Raw genomic sequence first — 16,510 nt, 5'->3', positions numbered from 1 at the left:
ATCTCCTTCCACTTTTTCTCCACTTTATCTCCAGTTTATCTCTTCGCCAGGTTTAATACATCTGCCCCAATTGAGCTACAGAAATGTGTTTGTGTAATAATTTACCTGCTTGCTGTTGTAATAACAGAAAAGTAAATATAGAGTATGTTAAAGTTTAGTGGCCAAGGAGTAAGTATAGATAATGATTATGAGGCCCAATGACAATGATATAACACGTAAGATTGGATGATGAAAATTAATGAATGTTGAAGTATGATGATAATGTTGATTTAATAATGATAAATAGAAGGATGAACGCTTAAGAGTTATAGTTTAGTTAGGTGTGTGCTTGGATTGGACACTGTTCATGTGTTATGTTGGTCAATAACATGAAGAAGACAATCCTAGGTTTGCTGAAGAACGGTTAGAAATATTGTTACCGCTCCAAATACTTTCTGCTTGGCCAGTAGTTGACAGAGGCACTGTTCTATTAAACCCTCTGCATGATAATTATTTCATGGCATCAATATGACAATATTGATCATTATTTGCACACATATAATTATATATAGTACCAATATACAACAAATGTTTAAAGACTCAGTCACTTGGTACTTTCCCTGGGGGGTTTACAATCTGACCAATACTCACCAGAGATTGTATGGGAAATACAGCATACCCAGCGTCGCACACATACAAACATGGTGCAATGGTGATTTGGTTCATATCAAAGGCTGCAGGACTAACCACTGATTTATGGGGTAGCCCATAATAGTGACATCACTAGGGGGGTGACGCCAGTCGGTCTAGTGTAACAGGGGACTTTCTGGAAATAACCTGGTGGTAAAACATGTGTGAAAGGGGTAACCCTGGCTTCTACTCATGCTCTGTGTCCTGGATCTGAGCCGGGTTGAAGCCGGGATTGTTTTGTCAGTGTTCTTTTTTTTTGGAACTATATTGTGTCTAAAGTACCAGCCAACCAGCTTCTGGCCTTTTTTTAAACAGAGCCTGTAACTTGGCAGTTAGGAGCTGATTGAATGGTACATTATCTCCATTCACTTTAGGTGGTTAAGCCTTTGAGAGATAAATTGTCATATGATCGTTTCCTGTGTTGCAAGGTTCGGTTCATTCTAGCACCTGCCATATTTGAAAACCCATGCAGTTCCTCTTCCCTGCTTGGGGTGTCGCAATCTGCTGTGGTGTTTCTAGCACAGGTCTGGTTTGCATATCAGTGCTGATATACAGACCACACTGTGCTAGAAGCACTACAGCAGACAGCGACACCCCAGGCAGGGAAGAGGAACTACATGGGTTTTCAAATATGGCGGGTGCTAGAATGAACACTACTAGTAGGTGTTGGAATTGTGCACATCAGGATGCTGCCGGTCTTTTCCAAGCACCAGGAATTAGTACCCAGCCTGCTCAAAATGGTGTTCATGATTCTGCTTTTATAATGCTTTACATTAATGTTGTATTTAATCTCAAATAATTCTGGTTACAGAACAGATATTCCAATTCCGCCAGCCCCACCTATGCAGGCACCTTCTCTGCCACCGCAAGCACAAGACCAAGATGAAATGTTCTCCTTCCCCAGTAACAGAGGTAATGTGGAAGTGCTTGCATTTGGTATACCCATGTGAATATTAGCCAATTTTTACATTAATCTGATTTTGTAAATCTCATTCCAATGTCCATAAAACACAAACTGCTATGTTTGCAGGCAGTGTGGATCCCAATAGAACAGTGAATTTTTTGGATACACTCTTCCAACCTGTGGGGTCTTCACCATCAGTGAGTAGTAAATCTTCTGTTTCTGTTTTCACTTATATTTTTTAAATTTTACCACCATCCTGAAAAAAATCTCTATCTCGCAAATGACATATATTCTCATCAATTTTCTGCGCTATAAAGGATTTAGAGAGGTCTGAAAACCTGAACCAGCGAATGAAAGGTGGTGGAGGTATTGGACCCACGCAGCAGAATACATTTCCTTCCCAAGGTGAGTGATTAAGTGTGACTTCACTTATATGTTTCCTTTTTGCTGCAAGATTATACTAAATTCTGTACTTTGACATAAATGCTATATACTGCATTAAGGGGCAGATGTATTAAGCCTTAACAAGAGATAAATGCAAGGGTGATAAAGAGAGATAAATGTCCAGCCAATCACATCCTAACTGCCATGTTACAGGCTGTGTTTGAACAAAGTCAGTAAGGAGCTGATTGGCTGGACATTTTTCTCTCTTTATCACTCTTGCATTTATCTCTTGTTAAGGCTTAATACATCTGCTCCAATCAGTGGCGTAAGTTTGTCCCAGTTGCCCGGAGGCAAGGTAAATATTGGTGCCCCCCCCCCCCCCCCCCCCCCCCCCAATAGCTCAAAAAGTAAGGTGTCTCCAGTAAGACAGGTAATGGGTTCTTCTAATACACGGTGACAATTGTAAAAATGATGTTAGGAGGGGTTAGCCACATAATTGAAATTGAAAGCTTTCAATTTACTGATTGGCTGGTCCCAGGATTCCCAGGATATATATATATATATATATATATATATATATATATATATATATATATATATATATATATATATATATATATATATATATATATATATATATATATACATATATATATTAGTTCCAGTTGTATAACAAGAGAAACTGTTTAATTCACAGCAGTCAGCATACAATATCATATTTCAAAAAAACAACAGTGAAAAAAGGGGGGTATGAACTTGTTGCTGACATGCAGCAAACAAGGGGTGGTGGGGTAGCTATGGAGAGGGGTAAAGTCACAATAACAGTCAAAGATATTAAAGAGAGGGATCATCATGCAATATGTGTGTATATATATATATATATATATATATATATATATATATTGCATGATGATCCCTCTCTTTATTTGAGCAGTACATGTAATATCCTTTTCTTTTTCAACAAGATGCACATATTGTGCTGGTTTTTACAGACCCACAGCACAGACTCACCCCTCAAAGGCTGACGCTGCAGCGTCTCCCACCTAACTCCCGGCTTTTACTGTAGTCATTTGTCAGCTTCAGTGACAGATAGTCACGCACCCGCACACTGGCTCCCGACTCTAGTCTCTGCTCTTCGTCACTGGACAGTGACACTTCTCCTGTTATCTGGCCTGGCTTCCTCAGGCAGACTTCCGCCCCAGCCACTGCCAGCAACCAGTTGAAAGGGGACGCCCGCACCACTGCGCATCACACCAGCGTACTGTACGGGGAGGTTGGGGGGGAGGCCCCCCGCTGAATAAGATAAGTGCGGCAGGCAGCAGCGGAACATCGGAGGCAATGGAGCCAGAGCCCCCTTTTAGCCTGGCGCCCGGCGGCAGATGACTCCATTGCCTCCGGGAGTTCCGCCACTGGCTCCAATATTGTCTGTAGACTTTTCCTGCCATGAATTTTTTTTACAATTCAGTCAAATAGCAGAACATTGCATACATTTTGGTGGTGTATAGATCACTAGCGACCCGCCCCGGCTTCGCACGGGAAGCACTAATTATCTATAGCCAGATGACTTCTGGTGGATGGATGGAGCGGTCATGTGACAAAGTTTTAGCAGATATCTAAAGGTACAGTGCCGATGGTCAATCTGGTTCTGTTGCACAACTTTGGTGCATTTAAGTTGTGAATAAGCATCACCGGTGATCCAACCTTCAATGTTGATATGTGCAGTGGCATTCCAGCTGGTTCCAATGAATTCAAAAATTCAACAATTCAATCGGATAATTGACGGCTTTTTCTTCGTCCATTACTGTGTTGATTGATTAGACTGTTTTGCCAGGCAATTTCAATTGAATTTGCTCATTAAGCTTGTTGACATCATAATTTTTTGGTGCCAAAATTGCACGTTCGCACAGCCAATCCGGATTTTTGTAGCTGGTGGTTAGATTTGGGAATACGTTGTCGACAACGGCTTGAATATTCAGTTGCATTTGACAGAAGTTCGGCGGGAACGAAATCTCATTCATAGCACGATCAATTTATTGCCAAACACCCCCCCCCCCCCCCCCCCCAAAAAAAAAAAATTCTGTTGATCTGATCACTACCAAACTTCATAGGATCAGCCGCTGGGCTAATCTGAAGATTGCCTGAAAATTTCATCAAAATCAATCAGGCCGTTTTGATTTTTATTTTATATATATATATATATATATATATATATATATATATATATATATATATATATAGATATAGATATAGATATAGATATCGATATCATAATGGAAAGGAAGAAAATGGGTGTAAATGTATTCCAAAAGTAAGTTGTTTAATATATATAAAGATTCCTAATAATTTTTTGAAGTTGAACAAACAAGATCAGAGCTCCAATAATTTTACACTGATGGCTTGGCTGCTAACTGGGCCTGAGTTTAAGCTTTGACTTAATTCAATTCCCGGTAGGGCCAGGGCTATGGCAGACTTTGCAATCAAACATAAGGTTACGTTTGAGGTTTGCCGCTTTCCTACTTACCTCATCTACTAAGATGAGCAGCTTATGTACGTCATGGTTTTATCCTTATAGATTGTTTTTTTCTTTATCCAGATATTATATATATGTCCCCCCTTTTTTCCTTACTTTTATGGATACCTTATCTAGATATTTCTATGTAGAGATTAACTTGTGTCTAAAGATTTTTTTATTGTATTGTGTAAAGTAATAAATGACATTCCATTTTCATAGAACACAGTCTGAATATATTTTGAATTAGACACCAATGGTCGCTCTTCTCATCCTAGCACTACTGTATTATTACTTTTGTCTTGTTCCAAAGGGACTTATCACCACTTATTTAGAATTGAGCTGACATCCTAGCTAATTCTAGGGAGTGTCACTTTGAGACACAGGGGGTATTGCATATGGAAATGTTCCAACAGTTGGAATCCCGGCCCATTTTCATCCAGCTCAACAACTGGAATTCAATGTTACAGCTGTCAAATGTTGGAAAGTGAGCATATTGTCGAAAATGGTGGATTGTCCAAAAAGGGACGTGAATTCAACAAAACAAATCTGTTTTGTCGGAATCCTCCTTCAATGCTTTCAGAAACGGCAGCATTGAATAGGTAGTGGCTGCTATTTCCCTTGGTGGAAATAGCGTCCGATATTGAATACCGCCCACAGACTCTCCTGGTACAGTTATAACCTTTGGCGCTTGAAAACTACCCTTTTGTTCACACACACACACACACACACACACACACACAGACATATTATTTGTGTGCTTGTGTGTGTCTGTATATGTATATGTGTCTTTGTATACAATTCCCCTAGGGGAAAAACAGCACTCACCAGGCTTGAAGATCATGTCATCTGTAATCAACGTCCAGTTTATTGGGTAAATGAGAGCCTGACGATGGTTCGGTCCCAGAGGACCTTTCTCAAGGCCGCAAAAAATGTCAGCAGATAAATCCAAATGTTAAAGTAACAAAGAAAATAAGTGGGGAACTGTTTGACAAAGAGGTTTAAGAGGGTCCAGAAATACAAATAACTATACATGTTCTCCTTCTTTTGACCCATAAGAAATTGCTATAGACCAAAAACACCATAGTATTGATTTTGCACAATTTTTGGTAATTAACCATGGAAAAAAAATATTGCGATTGTAAATAGTATTTGGCCTAACGATAGTAATGCTGTTGATCGAGAATCCAGCATTATGCTCTGCTGACTATTTTTATAAAATGACCTTTGGTAAATGACATGTCATATAAAAATATAAACAGGTGTCACACACTGCAATAAGGAAAGTGTAAGTACACCGCCCCTGTTATGGGCTTACACACCACAGCAGCATTCATAATATGATGTTCAAAACCGGCTCAACTTGACCTGTCGCTCCATCCGTGATAACACAACTGTTTTAAGAAACTACAAATATAACATTATAAATTATATTAACATTCTACAATGTAGAACAGATGATGTACATAATACAAGAAAATTTAGGGGATAGTTTGGTAAATTAATTTATTTAAAAAAACAACCTATACCTGTATTTGAAATCCGAAAGTGTTTATCTGTAGTGAATATTTACAGTATGCAGTCTTATGATGTGTACACATGGTGAGATTTGACATTAGATTTTGACTATCGTATTTGCCGGCGTATAAGACAACCCCCCAACATTTCCACTCAAAATATAGAGTTTGTTATATACTCGCCGTATAAGACTACCCCCTCTTCCGCACCCCTTCCACACACCAAATAAAACGTAAAAGAACATCAGATTTGATTTCAACATGTTAATTTATATTATACCGGTATTACATGAGTGCCATTAGTATTAGTGCCATTACAGTACCTGTCATTGTCACCATTGTGCGGTCGTAGAATGAGGTGGGCGGGCATCGGGAGGCCACTATGGGCAGCTATGTCTTTCCCAACTGAAGTACACCCGGCATATAAGACGACCCTCCCACTTGGAGGCATATTTTTCAGGGGAAAAAAGTAGTCTTATACGCCAGCAAATACAGTATATAGTCAAAATCGCATCAGGATCGCATACACATCGTATGGTGATCGAGCAGGTTTTTAACCTTTCGATCACGATTTGATGCCGATTAATGCTCCCGTTCAGCACAAATCTTAAAACGAAATGGACAGGGCAGCAATGACTATATAGTGTAAAGCTAATGCAGATAGCATGAATTGTATGTAAATAGTACAGATTTAGCAAAGATTGCATAGCAATCAAATATGAAGTCGAATAGCAAAGAAATCATTACTTACAGGGAGCCTCTCTGCATCCATATTACAGTACCACTGAGAAAGCTTCCTGCTGATTCACCAGTTTTAGTGACTATGGTTCTGATTCACAAGTGGACACAATGGAGAAATTTGCATTTAAGCCAGTGCCGTCTTACCCATTGGGCTTAATGGGCAGTTGCCCAGGGGCCCAAGGATTCTAGGGGCCCACCCCAATGGGGAAGAAGGCACTGCCCCGGGGAGCTGCTGAGGTGGAGGGTGGCAGGCAACTTTGTCTGGAAACTTGTATCGCTGTTTGCCGGGTGGCGGAGCGGGAAGGAAGCACTGTTGAATTTGAAAAGACTGGCCTGACACTGATTGGATGAAGTCTATCAGCCAATCAGCACCAGGCCAGGTCTTTTCAAATTCAGCAGCGCTTCCCGCCTGCCTCCCGGAAAATGGCACAGGGTCATGGGCGTTCCTGTATAATTGAGATGTAGGATGGTGAAGTGAACTCAAAATTGTAAGGATTCCAGGAGGCAAATGTACATCTCATATTGTTTAAACGTAGTGAATAAAAAGGACCTTTTGAAGTTTTCACTTGCTTTTAGGTTACACGGGAATTGGTTCAATGCCCTCATACTCTATGCCAATGATGAATGGAATGATGCCTGCCATGGGAAACATGCCAGTGATGCAAGGTAAGACTAATAGTTCTGGTACTCATATTATGCATAACTGATTTAATCTAAGTTTTGTATAATGTACTGAAAATATGTAATATTATTATATAGGACTCGTTTTTACAAATTGAGATTGATGAAAAAAATGCTACATTGTTGCTTTTCTTTGTCTGAAGTCCTTAAAATGACTACAATATCCAGGCTGGCAGTAGCATCTAAGACCAGGGTAGATTATTGATCACGGATAATTGCTTCACCAGAGGAAATCTACTTAGCCTTGGTAATCAAAACAAAGGTTCGGCCAGCAAAAAAACACATGTTTCACTGAACCTGTGTTTTCAGAAGATTCTTTATTCTCTGATACTCTAATTGAATAGGACTGAATCGGAGAAACATCAGGAAAAATGGACTTCTATTTCTTTGCATCTAATTGGTCTCAATCTAAACTTTTACACACTGTGCTAAATATAATAATTTTTGGAAAAATGCCAATAACCGCCAATTCACACAATTGAAACGCCTGAATTCTTTGTATTATGACCACTAATAGACTTCTATATAATTCTGTATTGCAGGCTATGTAAAAGAAGCTGGAGGTGTGTAACTTTGTGGGAGACTTTGTGCAAACATACCTGTATTTCAAAATGGAAACCTGCTTTTGCCTTGTAAATGACTGCCGCTTTAAAAATACTGGAATTATCACGCAAGTCCCGCACCTCCAGCTTCTCGCAGACTATTACACTATTACTAAACTAGATACAGTCACCATTATAGAAATAGTGTGATTTATAGAGTACAATAAATAATTTCACTATCAAAATATAAACTAGTAATAATCATATTATTGGCTACTATATTCAATGTACATAAATCTGTAAATAATATGCAGCTATAAATGTGGCTTTTATTGCAACCCGTGAAAAGTCACCATTTGATTGTCCTTGAAAAATGATCTGAGATAATTCTCCATGGGTTTATCATAAATGTATTTTCTCCAGCTCCGGAGCAGAACACAGAAAGGAGGAAAGTTTGTCACTAATGTGGTGCTAATATTTAATATACAGTGCTCTGCATTTCACAACCTGTTCATTCGTTAAATATCCATTGTGCAGTGCGTTGTCAGTAGGCCACCGAATTTTTAAAAAACACACCTTACCTTACCCTGTCTTCACCTATTGTTGCATGTGTGTTTGTTTTATTTCTCTTGTTTTTTAACTTGAATCTAAATATTAAAAGTTACATTATATTTGAAAATTCTAGGTGCACCACACTAGTGACAAACATTCCTCCTTTCTGTGTTCTCATCCAATTTTTGTCTTAGTGGTAGCACACCTCCCATTCAATCTGGTTACTAAGAATAGAAATAATCATATACTTTTATTGGGGGGTCCTTTTTCCTCAAACAATCCAATGAGGGTCCAGTGCAGGTAACAACTCCTGTGCCTCTATCAACTCCGGAGCAGTTGAAGAGTTGGAGAAAATGTCTATTTTAAGGTACAAATGTCAGGATATGATTCAGACCCCCTGCCGGCCCCTGCTAAAGGGAGAGGGACATAGCCAGTGGAGGGACCAGAACCTTCTTTATAAAAAAAATCTAATATATATATATATATATATATATATATATAGGACAGCTGTCCAGAAAGCTGATACATTAAGATGGCCCTGCCTTACTGGTATGCTGGGAGGTGTGACATTGGATGGCCCCAGGCGAACCTATAGCAGTGGTAAATTACCTCTTCTAATAGGATATTGTCCTAAGACTCAACTAGATTGTTGTTACAATTCTTAATAATGATTACTTTTATTAAGGAATGATGCCCCAGCAAATGATGCCCCAGCAAATGATGCCCCAGCCAATGATGCCCCAGCAAATGATGCCCCAGCAAATGATGCCCCAGCCAATGATGCCCCAGCAAATGATGACCCAGCCAATGATGCCACAAATGATGCCCATGCGACAGCCAGTAGTGCCTGCAGTGGATCAGACACAGTTAGCAGCACAGCAACAAGCATTTATTCAGCAACAGGCCTTGCTTTTGGTATGTGTGCTTATTATCGCTCTCATGTCACCTAAATGTTCACAACCATCCATTGGTTTCTACCAAGACCAACAATTTTTATCTCTGTATATTTAACATACTAATGTTTGTATTTTGCTTCTTTACAATTCTTTTAAAGGCCCAACAGATGACACTTCAGGCCACAATGCTGTCCCAGCAGCAGCAACAACCACGTCGTCCTACAACCTCTCCTAAACCTGCAACTAAACCTACCTTTGCTCCTACTCCAGCACCTAAACCAGCCCCAGCTCCCATTCCACCTCCTGCTCCACCTACTGCTTCATCTCCTGCTCCTTCCCCAAATGTGGCTCCTGCTCCACCTCCAACCCCTGCTCTGCCTCCAGCTTCTACTAAATCAACTCAAGACCCCGTGCCACAGCCACAGATTCCAAAGCCACAGATAACACAAAAAGCAACAGAGGTAATATGTGTGAAAAAAATATATTCCTTACTGATTAATTAGAAAAAAAAAGTTTACATTGATCTGTCCTTTTATAACCCATCTATATTAAGACTGCTTCAATTTCAAAATACCAGGACATATTTTAGCATATTCTGCTCAATCACATACAAGTTGATCTGTGGTCTAAACACCATGGACCATATTCTAGTTGAATCGCAAAGCTGCGAATTCATTCTCAGTGAGTGCAGATGGGGTATTATTTGAAATGTGGAGGTTTGTGGTTTATCACAGCAGCTTAAAGGTCTGGGGGCCTCTAGACTGTCAAGTGTGTTGAAACCAACGGCTTCCACACAGGTGTAGTGATATATTAATCCCGCCTATTTTGATGTTTGTTCCACTTACATTTAATTTGCTGCCACCATCATCTAGAAATTTTTCAATGGCCACTTTTATTTCGTAATCAGCCCTTGCAACAAACCCTCTAGCTTTGGATAGGAATATTCAGCTCAAATTGTCCTATTCATAGTGCTTCACAAAGAGAAGCATTGTATGGAGAGTTATTTACATTAAATGAGGTTTAGAAATGTATCATTTAGAGGTCATTTTAAAATCACAAGGAAATGCATACCATTACTTTAGGGTTTATTTTCTAGGTATTTTGGGATGAGGAGGATCAGACTGAGTATACCTATCAGAAAAAAACATTCCAACAGAAGAGACAGTTCTTCCAGCGGATGGGTTAGTCATGGAACACAGATTCACTATAATGTACTTATGAACGTAGATTTAGATGTGTACTAATCATTATTGTTTTTGTATTTCTTAGCTAGTCAAGAGATTCGAGTAAAATCACTGAAGCCTCCAACTAAAATCCTACTTCCAACTCCATCAGCAGCACCAGAGAATGACAGTGATGAAGAGCCCCCAGAACCCCCTGACCCAGAGCCCCAGCCAGGTGATGTCTTTCTAATGTACTAATCTATGTTACAAACTCTAGTAAAATGCAGTCCATAAGAAAATAAGACTAGTAGCAAGCCTACTATATGTAGCTAGGCATCCTCGCCCAGATATATAGTATGCCCAGATTGATCACTCTACACTAACTTACTAATTACTAATAGGCCACTGTAGTCTCTAGGTGAAATGTTTTGTCATAACAGTGACAAATAATCACATGATTGTATGCTTTATATTTGCAGAAATATTATCTCCAAAGGCACCACAATTTGTGCTGCCTCCTCTTCCTCCTATGCAGCAAGAGACTCCAGAGAGAGAGCCAAGGAAAGGAGGTCCGGTGAAGACAGCCCCTAAACCAGAACCTAGCAGACAGATAAGAGAAATAATCAAAATGTATCAAAACCGTCCTCAACAAGAGCCAAAGCCATTTGAACCAGTCAGGTGAGATACAACCCAGATGATAGGTTGACAGTATCTAGGTCTGGGGTAGCCAACTCCAGTCCTCGAGAGCTACCAACAGTTAATGTTTTCCAGGTCTCCACACAGAATCACAAGTGAAGTAATTAGTTCCACCTGTGAATCTTTTAAAATGTGTTAGTCAGTAATGAGTGCACCTGTGCAGCAGCTAAGTTGTCTGGAAAGTGTGAACTGTTGGTAGCTCTCGAGGACTGGAGTTGGCTACCACTGGTCTAGGTCAACACCATATGATCAACATGCACAAGGTCGATATAGACAAAAGGTAGACACAAACAAAAGGACATGGCAATGGTTGACACATGAAAAGATCAAGGTGAATATTTCACAATTATTATTTTGGGGGAGGAGGGGGGCTACTTCTGTGTCACTATCCATGTGGACTATGACTGGGAATAGTAAAGTGTGCTGAGCGCAGCGAGGCATCTGGCCCAGTGCATGGTGAGGGAAGAGTAAATTTGCCAAGGTGTTGACATTGATGGCAAAAAAAAGTGAAAAACTCATTTCGACCTTTTCCCAGTGTCGACCATGCGCATTTAGACCTTTTAGGGGCAATCTAGATACTGTTGACTTTATTACAGTTGACCCAATGAGCCACACCGGTAAGATGTCTTAGAGAAGTTAAAGAGCGATGGAAACCAGGGATAACAGAGAAACAGCTAATTTGGATAGAAATAAGCCAGAAATAAACAGATTACAAAATTAAAATGAGCTTACCCAAACTAGTAAACAGGAGCGATGGTGGCTCTGGGCCATGGAAAACGCCCAGCGATTCATAGTCATCCCTATAATAACGCTGGGCATTTCCATGGGAATGCAGGCGGGACGCAGTGTGCCGGGGGGGTGCCAGCCACCCGCCCCGTCTTTGTCCCAGAGCTTGCAAATATAAGTCAGTCTCCAATTACTTAAATTTGCAAGCCCAGGAGAAAGCATTCAATGGTTGCTCATCATTGAATGATTTCTCCTGCTGCGGGCACATGCGAGGGGATGTGTTTTCATAACACATTCCCTCGCATGGTTGCGAGGGGATACAGTGGCGAGGGAGAGTTTTATTGAAGGGTCGGGCCTTCTAGGACTTGGTAAGCTGCGATCTTCGCAGCTTACTGAGTCAACCAGAATAAGGGCAAGATGTATCAAGCTTCGAAAGTGATAAAATGTAGAGTGATAAACAGCCAGCCAATCCGCTCCTACCTGCCATGTTACAGGCTGGGTTTGAAATCATAACCAGTAGGAGCTGATTGGCTAACTGTTTATCACTCTCCACTTCATCACTTTTTTAAGCTTGATACATCTGGCCCTAAGGCCCTTAGCCCAAAGCTACAATAGGTAGATTATATTACAGGGGGTATCACAGCTTGGCCATACACCTCAGTTGGATCGGCAAAAAAGGTTGGACTTGACGGACGTACTGTATGTCTTTTTTCAACCTCAACTACTTTGTTACGATGTAAGAGATTATCAGGAGAATGCAAAATCTTCTCTCAAGATACATGATACAAGGGGGGAACAGAACTATCAATTGTTAAGGAAATTTGAGGAAATAGTGGTGAATGAGGAAGTAAATCTGTAGCGCAGTTATTTATATGAATAACTCTGTGTTCTCCTGAGTGCTGGCATTGTATTGTGATTAAACCCTTCCTCCTGCAGGAGATCAATTCAGACTTTCGTGAAGAAGAAAGACCCTAAAGAAGAAGCGCTAGAGAGACTCCAAAACGCTGGGCCTCCTCCATCCCCAGTAAGAATCCAAGCACTGTGAATGTGGCTTTGTATGAAATCTATAAGTTTAAGAACATATAAAAGGGTTTATACATGTATAAGATGAATCTTTAAGAATGTGATGCAAAAAAAACAATGACCTCTCCTTTTATGCCAAGGGCCCGACAAAGCCACCACCACCTCCGCTTCCTCCTGCAAATATGACAAACTCCATTCAAGAGAAGCAGAAGCCACTTTTAGGGTTATTTCAATCAGGCCCACTTGCACCAACAACACAGGTTTACAAGGCCCCAGGTGAAAAATTAAAAACCGTGTTTCTGTACATGAATTCCTTCTAGTCCACCTTCTTCTACTAACTGTGATATTATTCTCTGTCATTATCTTCAAATTCCATTCTGTGTTATTCTCACAACCAGATTTATCTGTCTTGCCTTAAGGGCGATCTCTTGAAGGTGACCACGATACAAAGTCTTCCCTCAGCAAGCATACAGCTAGTGTCTTCTTCTCATACAGTGATATCAGCTGGAGACTTTATGTGCGGAAGGAGGTAACTTAAGTAACTGTTTAAAATAAGTACATCATCTGAAAGCAGTAAACAATTTTAATCTACAGCCAATAAAGTATTTTTAAGGACACACAAGGAATATACTTAGGCTGGGTACACAACTAAAGATATATCTGCAGATCAACTAATCTCCAGTAATATCTGGAGATAGATGGGGCAGTGTGTTCGTTTTACACACTGCCACATCAGTCATGACATGGGCCCACCCAGTTGCGCTGTTAATGACCGGTAGCTTGTTCGAGTGTACAAGCAGTTGACGGATTGCCCTTCCACACAACAGGATGTGCTGATATATCTTTAGATAGTCTACATGCACCCATCCAGTTACATTGCCAATCAACGCTGGCTTGCGGAAGAAGTATATGAGCGGTCAGTGTCCACACAACATGATGGCTGCACATCATGTGTACAATATTGTTCAGACATATCGCTGGTACACACTGCCAGCATAGGATAAATAGAATGATACTTTCCTTCTACAGGTGTAATCCTTTTTCTGTATACACTTGCATATGTCATGTGTTTCCTCTGCTCAACTTGTATTCATTTGCACATGAAAAAAGAGCATATACATGAAATAGTGTATACTATTTTAATCTATAACATGGGAATATCACATACATATAAAAACATCAATAGACAATTTGCACACAATTAAAATTCCAAAGTGGCAAGTGCATCAGATAGGGAACTTAGAGGTAGTTACCAGATGGCCAGTGAACCATAAACTAATATAGTTCAAAGTGAGCATGCAAAATGATTCCACGATCGCCCGGGCACAATCAGGATCATGCGCTGCTTCAGGAAAAACGTCCCCCAGTCCAGTCTAATGTCCCTGCCCGCCGACGCGTTTCAGACTCGATCTGAGTCCTTTTTCAAGTGTAAATGTATATATATAGACACTGTCAACCCTTTAATCCAGAAGCAGTATCAGGGATGAGAAATGGCCAATCATAGAGATATATGAGAAAAAAGTGAGTTTGGTATTGTTTGTGGTTAATTTCCAAAAGCTATGGGGATGAGATGGTGGAGAGACAGGAAAAGAGAAATATAATACAGGGAGCGGTCAAGTGAGGAAAGGTATATTTGAGTGTCATAAGTGGTGTGGGAGAATGAAGGAGCCAATGAGATTTCCAAAGGAGGATACATGAACAGAGAAGAGGAGAGGGCCATACTGTACATGAAAACCAGTGGAATGGTGCGTTCTGCAGGAGAAAAGGGTATCCAAAGTGTCAATGTAGAAGATAGATCAGAGAGATTAAGAAGTGACCATTGTCTGCAGTGAGAAGGTCAGTGGTGACGTTGGTGAGGGCAGAATATTAGAAATTGGAGATAATCTCTTACAGCATATACTGAAGTAACATAACAAATACAGTGGATATGATACCTACATAGATGTATAGCCATTTCCTTAATATCATTTTTGTTTTCATTTTTTTGTAGATCTTCTATCCAAAAGAAAAATTTTCTCACCCATATTACCTGAACCTTCTGTGTGAACAGGTAAAGACATACATGAAATGTGTTGAAACTTGATATATGTATTTATATTATTCCCTTTTCCCCCAAAACATCCCCAAACCTACTTTTTATTTAAATAAAATGTATAGACATACTGTACATTGCACAGAAAAACATCCATTGTGGGCACAATATGTGAAAGACTTCTCTTAAAGTTGCACCACAACATCTTAATGATACTTGTTGTTCACGGATTCTGTTGCAGATTTTCACCAAAACGCCTTTAATTGGATGGATGCTCTCACAATATTATGTTGTCTGGTCAAAAGAGAGGACGATGGGGGACTAGGGTTGCCACATTATCCCTTTCATTCTGGACACATAATTATTACACAGGTTCTGTGTCTGATTAAAACCAAGTGAAATGGAGTCTTGAAGTCAGCCAGCCACAGAACCTGTGTAAGTAATATGTGTCCAGAATGAAAGGTATGAGGTGGGTACTCTATGGGGGACACGGATTGCTAGATTACAAATTACAGCAAACTTTTTAAATTATCCAAAATAAAAAAGTGCTGTTCTGTTATTACTTAAGATTGATACCACAGTCACACAATTTACCTACCCAATTCATGGCCCACTGGTGATAACATGTAATTTAAGTAACCTAGTTGCAGATATATTATCAAAATCCATATACAATTAAACCGATAGATAATAAGTGAAGTGCGCAGTTTATGTACTGTGTCCGTAAACCTATAAACTTTTACTCCTAGCTACGTGCGAACAAAGCGTAGCACAGCATAGCGAACCTTGTCCGTGTATAAAATACGCTATACCGATTCCATTGATTCGGTATCTTTTCACAGTACTTAGTACTCAAGTGTAAGTACAAAGTCAGGTACTGTTTCTTTATAAACCTTTCCGCTTATTGCGAATAAAATCCAAGACTCTGTATAAATTTCCGGAATAAGGGGATAAAGTCCCTGTACCATGTATTTATGTCCCTAGCGGACAACAGGGGGTTACAGACATATAGAAGCAGATAACAAGATATACAGACTTCTATACTATACAAAATAGGTTATAAACTAACAAAGGGAAAAACAACAGATATAAACTACAATCAACCACAGTACAGTATTCACAAACAGGAATGCAAACAGTTACCGTCTCATCAATAGCGCTGGCGCAAACCCGGTCCGAGCTCACTATATTCTGTTCAGAATATAGTCCAGGAAGAAGAAGAAGCACACAGAGTGAGTGAGTTTAGGTTGTGCTTAACCTTTTATAGTGTCCAGGTAGAGGGGGTAGTGAGGGTCTCCATTGGTCAGAAGTTAAGGTGTCGCTTCTCTTGGATTGGTGCAGGGGAATGCACTTCTGTGTCTTTGTTCTTTAGGCATCATCATAGGGGTCGTAAATCAACACTGTAAATCAGCTACATCCGGATCTCCCACACTGTCCTCGTGGCAAAAGTGATCATTAAATAAGTAATTGTTCCA

The 16,510-nt window shown here is 40.0% G+C and overlaps 1 protein-coding gene across 1 annotated transcript in view; it reads left to right on the top strand.

The window, feature by feature from the left end:
• MYO15B (myosin XVB) overlaps positions 1-16,510 on the top strand; it is a 57,164-nt gene that overhangs the window by 4,788 nt on the left and 35,866 nt on the right. The window contains exons 6-18 of the mRNA XM_083147988.1: positions 1,481-1,581; positions 1,700-1,770; positions 1,891-1,978; positions 7,301-7,390; positions 9,185-9,414; positions 9,554-9,856; positions 10,492-10,576; positions 10,665-10,793; positions 11,038-11,236; positions 12,917-13,004; positions 13,144-13,279; positions 13,423-13,532; positions 14,994-15,053. Coding sequence (XP_083004114.1) covers positions 1,481-1,581; positions 1,700-1,770; positions 1,891-1,978; positions 7,301-7,390; positions 9,185-9,414; positions 9,554-9,856; positions 10,492-10,576; positions 10,665-10,793; positions 11,038-11,236; positions 12,917-13,004; positions 13,144-13,279; positions 13,423-13,532; positions 14,994-15,053 — 1,690 coding nt within the window. The remainder of the gene's footprint in view (positions 1-1,480; positions 1,582-1,699; positions 1,771-1,890; positions 1,979-7,300; positions 7,391-9,184; positions 9,415-9,553; positions 9,857-10,491; positions 10,577-10,664; positions 10,794-11,037; positions 11,237-12,916; positions 13,005-13,143; positions 13,280-13,422; positions 13,533-14,993; positions 15,054-16,510) is intronic.

Source organism: Crinia signifera, chromosome 6, assembly GCF_055691185.1.
Source record: "Crinia signifera chromosome 6, ASM5569118v1, whole genome shotgun sequence".
In the NCBI taxonomy this organism is placed as follows: Eukaryota; Metazoa; Chordata; class Amphibia; order Anura; family Myobatrachidae; genus Crinia; species Crinia signifera.
The sequence above is the reverse complement of the archived record's forward strand: the minus strand, read 5'-3'. Positions and strand labels throughout refer to the sequence as shown.